The 11800-nt window shown below is 34.6% G+C and overlaps 1 protein-coding gene and 1 pseudogene across 1 annotated transcript in view; both read left to right on the forward strand.

Annotated features, from left to right (window-relative positions):
- CEP126 (centrosomal protein 126) overlaps window positions 1–11800 on the forward strand; it is a 92055-nt gene that overhangs the window by 26708 nt on the left and 53547 nt on the right. Inside the window, exons 3-4 of the mRNA XM_003781325.2 lie at window positions 5841–5986; window positions 10030–10141. Of these exons, the coding sequence (XP_003781373.1) occupies window positions 5841–5986; window positions 10030–10141 (258 nt within the window). The remainder of the gene's footprint in view (window positions 1–5840; window positions 5987–10029; window positions 10142–11800) is intronic.
- LOC111724704 lies at window positions 6082–6223 on the forward strand (annotated as a pseudogene).

Consider the following 11800-nt stretch of genomic DNA (forward strand, 5'->3'; position numbering starts at 1 on the left):
AAAAAAAAAAACAACAATACTGATTCTTGCAACTGTGAAATCCATGAACATAATATATCTCTCCTTTTGTTCCCTTTTTTTGTTTATTTGGAGTTTGTTTTTGTTTGTTTTCTCTCAGCAGCATTTTCTGGGTTTTACTGTAGAGGTTTTATATGTCTTTTGTTAAATACATGTATTTTGTATTTTTTGATACTATTATAAATGGATTTGTTTAAATTTTATTTCTCATTATTTGTTGCTTACATGTTGAAATACAAATGAGTTCTTTATATTGATCTTCTATTATGACAACTTGTAAAATTTATTCATTAGTTCTAGAAGTGGAGGAAAATTCGCACATTTCTAGTTTGCTGAGAGTTCTTATAATTATCCATTAAATATTGTCAAATATTTCTTCTGCCTCTATTTTGATCATTACATAGCTTTTCTTCTTTCTTTGTCAGTATAGTGAAATATACTGATTAATTTTGAATTGTTAACTTTATATTTCATGGATTATCCTTATTTGGTAATGATGTATTTATTATTCTTTTCATAAATTAATGGATTTTATTTGCTAATACAGGTTTATTTGCTAATGTTTGGGACCAGGAGTGTTTTGGATTTCATATTTTCTAGAATTTTAGAATATTTGCATAAGCATAATGAGGTATCTTGGGGATTGGACCCAAGTCTAAACGTGAAATTCATGTATGTCTTATATATACCTTATACACATAGCTTGAAGGTAATTTTATATAATTTTTTTTAGATTTTATACAATATTTTTAATAATTTTGTGCCTGAAGCGAAGTTAGTGTTCATTGAACCATCAGAGAGCAAAGGTGTCACTATCTCCGCCACCTCTGTGGACAGTCAGTCTGTGGTGGTTTGACATCATCATCATTCCTATCAATTTACATGCTACCAATAAACCAATCACTTTCCTACACATAGTCACATTTTAAGTAGTTAAGAATAAAAACTTATCACATACTATTAATATAGTGAAAAAATAATGTGAGATAGTAGCAACAATAAACAACAGTCTCCATGTTGACACTGAAAAAGTTTTAAATTTTGGAGCATTTCGAATTTCAGGTTTTCAGATTAGAAATGCTCAGCCTGTACTTTGTGAAGGATTTTTATGCAAAATGTATGAGGGATATTGGTCTATAAATTTCTTTTCCTGTAATGTGTTCTTTAGGTTTGGGAATCATGGCTATTAAACATATCTTTATAGAACATATTGGGGAGTGTTTCTTCCACCTCTGCATTCTTTAAAGATTGTGTATGATTGTTCTCTTTTAAATATTCTATTAATAAATATAGAAGTTTTCGTATTTTATTTTTCTTCTGTGTCAGTGTCTTTAAAGTTGTTTATGAAGTCGGTCCATTTTATCTATATTGTTGAATTTATTAGTACAAAGTTGTTCACAACATTCTCCTATTATTCTTTTTAGGTCTGTGGTATGTACAGTGCTCTCTTCTCTTGAATTCATGATAGTGTTAATTTTGTTTGGTCTTATTTTTCCTTCAGTGTTCTTGGTAGGAGTTGATCAGTTTTACCAACATTTTCAAAACCAACTTGTGTCTGCGTCATCTCTATTTTTTATTTACTTTTTCATTGGTTTATTCTGTTTTATTTCCTTATTTTTATTCATTTCTTTCTTTTTATTTTTGGACAAATTTGCTTATCCCCCCTTTTTCTTAAACTGGAAATATGGCAGAATTAACTTTAAACCTTTCCCTTTTTCTAAGCATTTAAAATTATACATTTCCCTCTAAACACTCTTTTAACTGCATTTAACAAATTTGATGTGTTGCATTTTTATTTTTATGCAATTCGAAATCTTTTCTTTCTTCTCTTTTGATTTCTTCTTTCACCCATGGTTTATATAGAACTATGTTTGGGTGTTTTTTTCTTTAATTTCCAATTATTCAGAGCTTTTCTACATATCATAAGTGATCCCTAATTTAAATCTGTTTTGGTCAGAGAAGACCCCTGGGAAATTTAAATTTTATGAAATCCACTGACATTTATTTTATACATCAATTTAAGACTCATGAGGTATTTGAAAAGAATGTGTATTACAATTATGGGTGTAAATAATTATTGTTCCATAAATATTAACAAGGTTGAGGTAGCTGATAATGTTATTCGATCTTCTGTATTCTTAGTGATATATTTTGTCTGGTTGTTGCATTGTTAAGAGAGGGATATTACAATATGCACCATGGTTATGGATCTGTCAGTTTCTCTTTTAGTTTTGTGTTTGCTTCATATATTTTGAAGGTCTGTTATTAGGTACATACTAACCTGTGTCTTTCTAATGAAGGAAGCTTTCTATAATTATGAAATGTTACTTTTCCAACTTTGATAATACTCCTTATCATAAGGTTCGTATTAATATGGTTAAGTAAATTCTAATATTAATATAGTCAAATACTTTGTCTGATATCAATGTAGTCAAATCAATTTCTTATGCTTTTCCATCCTTTTGCTTTCATCCTGTGTTTATTTGCAACTAAGTCTTGATTTATAACTGTTCTAGAAAGTGCTAAGTCAGAAACTGTGAAAGGTTTGACATTGTATCCTACTTACAAGCCAATAATTTAGCTTGCCACAATTTTATTCTTTACTAATGAGATGGCTATTAATTTATGTTGCCTGTTTTGAAATACTAAACAACAAATAATTTTTGTTTCCTTGTTTTTGTAAGCATTTGCTATGCCACTTAAATGCTCAGTATCTTATTTGATAACTCAGATATGGGGCATTACTGAACAACATGAAGTTCTTGAATTAGAGGAAGATTTATGTCACCATTATGTAATAAATTCCCTTGAGCACTTAGGCAGCTCTGGATTTCTCAAACCAACTCTCAGATATACAGTTTTGTCTAGAGTTAGCTCCATGTCAGCCTTATTAAAGCAGAGATCATCAAAGTATTTTCCTAGGAAACAAATCTATAATAAACACTGAAATATCACTAACATAAATTAGTAAAAAGAGGTCAGACAACTAAGTTCACAAACTCATCCTAGGAAAAGTGCTACATGCCTCACTGCTGAATGTCACCAGGGTCACCTTTGAAGTGCTCCCTTCAAAGGTGAAGTCCTGGACTAGGACACCAGCACCTAGTCTACCATTCAAAGCACTTTTTGTAGGACACGTTCACAAACTTAATTGTCAGATTTCTTATGACAACAGCTCTGATGGCCCTTCCAGAAAAAGAGTTTCAAAATTGTCTGGAAGAGTGGACCAGGTGCTGGTGTCAATACCTAGCTTCCCAAGAGGAGTACTTCAAACAGCTGGACATCCAAGAAGGCGTTTTTAGTCACATGTCTTATACTTGGCTGAGATGGCTAGAACAGCTGGAGACGAGCCAGTATCCGTCTCTATGCTCTCTCCTAGAGTGAGCATTCCAGAAGACCAGGTTGGAAGCTGTAGAAGTCCTAACCTTCTAGTCACATAGCGTCAGTTATAATATTCTATTGGTAATAAGGGAGCCACAGGGCAGACTGATTAAAACAGAGAGGACTACATAATCATGGTTCACCAGAGACTATGTTTGGAAACTGGATACCTCATGAGTACATCCATGTTTTATTCCACTTGACACATGATTTTAATCTCAAGTAAAAGCGTATCAATTTAGAAGTTAGAACTTTCTGAGTTGACTCAGCTTCTTGTAAACTAGCTTTCCTCCCAACAGAAAGATACTCTCTCAACGACTTCATTTAGTTGCTTCTGTTTTCTTTATCTTTATTCACAGACTATTTTTAGCACATTCATATTGTGTATGACAATCACTATTATCCTTCTCCACAATGTTTTCATCTTGTCCAACTGAAATTCTGTCCCATTAAATAATTCTCTACTCCCCCAGGCTTGCTAACCACCATTCTACTTTCTGTCTCTCTGAATTCGACTGTGCTACTTACCTCACATAAGAAGAGTTAATACATTGGTTCTTTTGTGACTGGCTTATTTTACTTACCATAATGCCTTCAAGCTTCATTTATGTAGCTTGTGTGACATATATCAGAATTTCTTTTTTTTTTTAAGACTGAAAACTATTTCATAGAATGTATATGTCACATTTTGTTTGTCCGTTCATCTGATAGACAGTCAGTTGCTTCTACCTTTTGGTTATTATAAATAATGCTGCTATAAAAGTGGATATACAAATAACCCGTCTGAGCCCCTGCTTTGCTTTCACTTCTTTTGGGTATAGTCCCAGAAATGGAATTGCTTTCTGATGTGGTCATTCTATGTTTAATTTTTTATGAAGAATCATAAAATTCCAGAGCAGCACCATTTTACATTCCTACCCGTAATGTATACAGGTTCCCATTCCTTCAAATCCTTGCCAACAGTTCTTTTTTTTGTAATAGTCATCCTAGGGGATATGAAGTAGTATTTCACTGTAGTGTTAATTTTCATGTTCCTAAGGATCAGTGACATTGATCCTCTTTTCATGTACTTGTTAGCATTTGTATGTCTTCTTTGGAGAAATGTCTACTCAGATGTCATTCAACCATTTTCAAATCAGGTTCTGTTGTTGAGTTAAGGTTCTTTATATATTTTTATAATCAATCCTTATCAGATATATTATTGCAAATATTTTACCTCATTCCCTATGTGGCCTTATTAGTATATTGGCAGCCACCTTTGACACACAAAAGTTTTTAATTTTGATGAAATATAACCTATCTATTTTTTTCTTTTCTTGTCTGTGCTTTTGGTGTTATATGAAAAGAATATATTGGCAAACTCATGTCATGAAGTTTTTCCCCTAATTTTCTTATGATGGTTTTATAGTTTTAGCTCTTATATTTAGATCTTTGATCCATTTTCAGTTGTTTTTTTATATGTTGTAAGGCAGAAGTCCAACTTTATTCTTTTGTAGTATCTGGTTTTCTTGACATCATTTGCTGAAAAGATTACTCTTTTCTCATTGGAAGGCTTTGGCATCCCTGTGGAAAATAATTTGACCATACATGGGAGGTTTTATTTAACTATTCCATTGGTTAATATATCTGTCTTATGACAGTACCATACTGCTTCACTATAGATTTGAAATCATGAAGAGTGAAACCGCCAACTATATTATTTTTCAAGATTATTTTGGCTATTCAGGATCCCTTGAGAGTTCATATAAATTGTAGAGTGGATTTCTCTATTTCTATCCCCACAAGTTATTGGGATTTGGATAGGGATTGGATAGACTCGCTAGATAGCTTTTGACATCTTAACAATGGTAAATCTTCTAATCCATGAACACAGGATGTCTTTCTATTTATTGCTTTTTAAAATTCTTTCAGCAATGTTTTGTAGTTTTCAGTGTATGAGTCTTTTGCCTCTTTGGTTAAGTTTATTTCTAAGTTTTTTTTAATGATATTGTAAATGGAACTGTTTTCTGTAATATGAAGAACTAATTCATTGGTAAAAGGAGCAGTCTTGAAAATTATGGGGTAGTCAAGAAAACGCTATATATTTCTCTTTTTCTTTCTTTTTTAATTAAACCAAAGTTTAAAACTAGCCATCATGTTAAATTTAGTATAACTTCTTAGAAATGAAATTTTCCATAGCAGGGCTTGGGAAGTAGGAATAGGTATAGAGACAAGTACTGAGCCTTCTTTTATTTGCAAGAGATGAAGATATTTAAAAATATTTAAATTTTTACCCAAGGGTCTGCTTTTTAAAAAATATAAAATTGGTTGTTTCTAAGTAAAATTTTGAAACATGGGAACACTACAATATAATAAATGCATTGTTTTAAAAGTATTTCCTATGTTGAGATTTTGAAAATTTATTGGTTGTTTCTGTTATCTTCTTTATGTTTTTAATATAGAGCTTTTGAAGAAAAACGAAAAGAACAAGAGGAAAAAGAATACCAAATCAGAGAACAAATACTTCAACAAAGAAAACAGAAGTTTGAAGAAGTTACTGAAAAATTCCAGCGTGCCCATATTCCTCTTTCACAGCGGAGGAAATCAGGTACCTTAATTTCTAGAAGAATATAGAACAAAAATTAAAATTTTAGTCACATTGGCTTAAGTAGACAATAAATGGTGAATTAAGATATGAACTGGATACTTACCTGGCAGGAGAGATGCCATGATCACAAAGGTAGTTTTCCCAGGATGAGGCTCATCCGTCGTACTCTTGGTGTGCTGACTAATGTGATTTCCTCTAATTTATGATAATGAGGAACTGTGTTTATACTTTCCCTTGTATCATTATTGAAAATAAAAAAAAATGAGGCTCCACGCCTGTAGCTCAGTGAGCAGGGCACCAGCCACATACACCAAAGGTGGCAGGTTTGAGCCCAGCCTGGGCCTGCTAAACAACAATGACAACTGCAACAAAAAATAGCCAAATGTTGTGGCAGGTCCTATAGTCCCAGCTACTTGTGAGGCTGAGGCAAGAGAATTGCTTAAGCCCAAGAATTGGAGGTTGCTGTGAGCTGTGACGTCACGACACTCTACTGAGGACAATGTAGTGAGACTCTGTCTCAAAAAAAAAAAAAAAAAAAATGAAGTGGAAACTCAAAAAGAACAATATGCCATTTGAATAATAGGATAAAAGATAGCAATTTGATTTAGATTTAATTTGGAGAATATTTTGTTGACTCTTAGTAAATTCTAAAACCTTTTAAGTTTGATTTGACTTCAAACTGGCATACAATGTTTTCTCTTTTTAAAATTGACTTAGTAAGAACCTTAACAAAAAGAAAATTTAACATTTTGGTTCAGGAAATTAGTAATCATATTCATTCCATCATTTTATTCACAGTTTGGTTTAAATTCACATTTAAGAGACTGGCACAGGCCAGGTACAGTGGCTCATGCCTGTAATCCTAGCACTCTAGGAGGGTGAGGAGGGTGAATTGACGGAGCTCATGAGTTCAAGACCATCCTGAGCCAAAGAGAAACCTCCTCTCTAAAAATAGCTGAGTATTGTGGCAGGTGCCTATAATCTTGGCTAATTGGGAGGCTGAAGCAAGAGAATTGCCTGAGCCCAAGAGTTTGTGGTTGCTGTGAGCTATGATGCCAGGGCGACAAAGTGAGACCCTGTCTCAGAAAAAAAGACTGACAGAAGAAAAAGAAAATCTATAAAGTAATATACCAACAATCTAAAGTACTGGAACCAATCATGAATTTAAATATGATTATGGTTGGTTCTTCAATATCACTTCTATATTTTTTATACCTTAAATAGTAAGACAGAATTAATAATATGCTTCATAAAGAAAAAAGATAAGCAGAGCCATTATGGATTCAATAAACATATGCTATACTAAGTTGTACTTAGCCCTGGGTTAAGCTAAGACACAGAGAAATGAAATTGTATTCTGCTATTACAGATCTCCCAATCTATTTTGGAAATAAGAGTAATATGAATGATTAATGTCAACGATGTAGTAACAGTTGCTATAGTGGCAGAATGTGTAACGTACTATGAAAGCACAGAACACTAAACCTAAGTAGGGAACTTAAGGACATCATTCCTGGAACAATGACTTAAGTCGGGTCTTGAAGAATGAAGAGTTTGCCAACCGAAGAGAAAACAAAAGGACATTCCAGACAAAAGGAACAGCTTGTGCAAATAAATTATATATTTCAGTGTATCTGAAGCATGGGATGGAAAAAAAGAAGAAAATGGATATGAAGCTAGAAAAAATAAGTTGTAGCCAGTTCTCAAAGAGCTTTTTTGTATACCATGCTAGAAATTCCATCATTATGCAAAAGTGGTCAGTCCACTTACAGAGTTTTTTTAACTGAAAACCAAGCCATTACAGTGTGAGTAACAGATCTTCCTGTTAATAAGGGCAGCCAGTAAACTACCCAAATAACTGTAGTTTGCACATGATAAGGGTTCACTTTTTTCATGTAATATGAAGCCCTGAGGTACATAGTCCACAGATGGTTTGTTGATTATGTAGTGTCAGTGGGGAAGCAGACTGCTCCCATCTCTCAGCTCAGCCATCTTCACTACACGATCACATGGTAGTCACGGGAGCTCTAGCATTGTATCAGTGTTCAAAGCAGGACTAAGGGAGAAAAGGGAAAGGTAAAAGGGGTACCCCGAGCTTCCTTTAAACTGTTTTCTAGAAGGCCTCTATCAGTTTTATCTAAAATATCTCCATTTGCAAGGGAGTCTGCAAAATATAGTGTTTTTTTTTTTTTAATGTGGGTTTATTGTCACCCTATCACTATAGGGTCTGTTACCAAGGAAGAAAGGGAAAATGGAAATTAGGTGGGAAGCTAGGCGTCTTTACTATAATTAGATTTGTTTGTTAGAAAGATAATTACAGTAACAGCATGGAGTTCAGATTGATATAGAGACTCACTAAAATAGACTAATAGATTAATTTTTTTTTTTTAAGACAATCTCACTCTGTCACTCTGGGTACAGTAGCATTATCTTAGCTCACAGCAAACTCAAACTCTGGGGATCAAGTCATCCTCTTGCATCAACCTCCCAAGTAGCCGGGACCACAGGTATCCACCGCCACACTTGGCTAGTTTTTTCTATTTTTAGTAGAGACAAGGTCAAGTAATGCACCTGCCTTGGCCTCCCAGAGTGCTAGGATTACAGGCAGGAGTCACCACACCTGGCCCATAGAAGAGTATTTAAATAATTGTAGAAAGAGATGTTAAAGGCATGCACTGGCTGAAAAATATTTAGGAGTTATGATTAATAGGACTCCGTTACTAATTTATCAAGAGTGGTAGAAGAAAGGCTGGGAAAACAGTCCTCCAGGACTTAGCAAAGAGTTTCATACGTTTTAAAAACTTCAGTGATTTTTAGATGAATTAATTATTTTGGTAGATGATGGTAATATTAATCAAGGTATCAAAGGAGAAGAATCAGGTTAAAGGTGCAAAAGTTCATTTAAATTTTAAATACATTGATTTCAAGCTACCTGTAGCTCATCTAAATGGAGAAATCAAATCAGCAACTAGAAATATGGGTCAGAAACTCAACAGAAAGCTATGGAATAGAAATGTATATTTAAGAGTTACTGATGAAAAGAGCTATAGTTGATAAATGAAGCCGAATAAACAACAGGGTATAGGGCACAGATTGAGGGTTGGGCCTGAGATACAATCTTAAAGCACACTAGTATTTGCTACAGGTAGAACAAGAACTAAAATGGATTTTTAAAATTGTTTATCAAGAAAGTAGGACAATAAACAAAAGCAAAGAAAATAATGTATAGAAAGGCAAAAGAGAAGGTAGTTTTAAGAGAGAGAATAGGGTCAATTGTGTCAAATGCTTCAGAAAAGTAATCACCCCTCATGAGCACTGTTTGTTCCAGAGATGGTCTGACTACCTAAGGGTCTGTGTACAAAAAGTCAGGAGTTGTAGCAAAAAAAAATGACATCCACATCCATGCAATGGAACATTCATTTAAAACATACTGGGGGCTTGGTGCCTGTGGCTCAAGTGGCTAAGGCGCCAGCCATGTACACCCAAGGTGGCGGGTTTGAATCTAGCCCGGCCCGTCAAACAACAACGACGGCTGCAGACAAAAAATAGCTGGGCTTTGTGGCGGGCGCCTGTGGTCCCAGCTACTTGGGAGGCTGAGGCAGGAGACTCGCTTGACCCCAGGAGTTGGAGGTTGCGGTGAGCTGTGATGCTATGGCACTCTACCCAGGGGGGATAGCTTGAGGCTCCTGTCTCAAAAAAATTTAAAAAATTTAAAAATTTAAAAAAATAAATAAGTAAAACATACTGGGGAAACTCTATGGACTGAAAGAGCTCCTCCAGAAATAGATCTCCCACAAAGCTAATGAAGTTTAAGTTTCAGGACCCCTCACTGCCATGACCCCTACGTCTAATTTCACATTAGTAATTTTGCATTATCTGTTCTTGAGGACTCCCAAAAGTATTTATACTATTCTAAAAAAAAATTCTTTTTACAAAAGTTTTAAAGTAGTATTTTATCATTGACCAATTAAGTTATATATTTAAAAGACCTTTGAAGATAAAATGATTCTGTATTATTCAACCTTTCTTTATTATCCCCTCAGTTTTTCAAAAATCAGTTCCTCCATTAGAAGAAGCCCTCAAACAAATACAGGAATCCAATTTAAAATCAGAAGGAAATCTTCCCTCTTCCCATAGACCAACAAAAAACTGGAGGTAAGTAATTTGTGATTATTATATGTAATTATTAGTATATAATGAGTACATAGTTTTCTGGTTGCTGGGTTTACAGGCCTTTTCATGAGTTACTCCCATCTCTATTTTAGAATTTATCGTTTTATTTTCCCAGATTAAATTGAGGTAGAGAGGAAAGTAAATTGGAATGTCAGAACTCCAATTTGTTGTCTTAAAGTTTTATATGCTAATAAAACCTGGTTCTGTCCTTGATCTCCAGGATACATCATTCAGTGTATAAAGCTAAGATCCAGAATAAAATATATAATATTCTGCCTTCTGTGTAAGAAAAGGGAAAAATAAAAATACATGTTTTTATTTCCTTATTTTTGCATAAAGAAACAGTGCAGGAATACACAAATGACTAGTGAGAGCAAGATTTCCAAATGTGTATCTTTTATTTACATAATAAATGTACTTATATTATATAAATACAGAGATCTTTTTATTCTGAACCATATAATTTTATTAACTATAAAAATGTAAGTTAATATTTTTAAAATTAAAATTCAGTGCTAGAAATGAAGAGCAAGGACAAAGCTATGTCCAACAACTCTTCAGTTTATTACCAAATTAAGAGGATGAACCAGAGGATCACCAGATATGCATAATCTCTGACTCTTTCCCTTGCTTCAAAGATGGGTATGGATTGGGAATTTCAACAGGTCAAAAAAATTTTAGAAAGAAAATATTAGAGTAAAAGTATGAAAAACCTCTTTCTCATCTCCTGCTATTGACTTCCATTGGCCAAACTCAGCCAGAAATCAAAGAACAAGGGATTATTCATGCAGTCTCCTAGAGCCTAGAGTCAAGTGGAAAAGTGTGACAAGCGAATTTGGAAGGACAAAGAGAGGCTATCCACCATAGAAGCCGTGTGCCCACTATATTTCACAACAAAAACACCACTGGCAACTTTGGTCAGAACAATTTCAGTGGCATGGTGGGGGCAGAAAATGGATTGCAATGAATTAAAAGAGAAATGGAGAACAAAAAGACAAAAAGTGGAACTTGATTGTGAAATTAAAGGTGGTAGAACAATAGCCAGGGGCTATGTAGGATAGACATTTATTAGCGTGGGTTGCACATATAAATGAGATATGGTCCTCTGCCCAAGAAGACTCGAGAAGAGTCTAATGGTAGTTAACGTTATTGTGCACATGTAATAAATACTGTGTAATGGGGGCTATTACAGAAATATTAGTAAAGTGATAAAGAGCTCACAGCTGTAATCCTAAACCTCTGGGAGGCTTAGTGGGGAGGATCACTTGAGGTCAGGAGTTCGAGACCAGCCTGAGCTCACTATAAAATGGAAAAATTAACCAGGCATTGTGGTAGGCTCTCTCAGCTACTGGAGAGGCTGAACAGAAGTATCATTGAGCCCAGGAGTTAGAGGTTGCCATGAACTAGGCTGACACCATAGCACTCTGGCCTGGGCAACAGAGTGGGACTTTGTCTCAAAAAAAAAAAGTACAAAATGAAGTTAGAAAGTACTCTTAAAGAATTGTCTGGCTCGGCGCCTATAGCTCAACCGGCTAAGGTGCCAGCCACGTACACCTAAGGTGGTGGGTTCAAATCCCCAGCCCGGACCCACCAAACAACAATGACGGCTGCAACCAAAAAATAGCCGGGCGTTGTGGCGGG

This window comes from Otolemur garnettii, unplaced genomic scaffold, assembly GCF_000181295.1.
Source record: "Otolemur garnettii isolate 467f Iridium unplaced genomic scaffold, OtoGar3 scaffold00001, whole genome shotgun sequence".
NCBI lineage: Eukaryota > Metazoa > Chordata > Mammalia > Primates > Galagidae > Otolemur > Otolemur garnettii.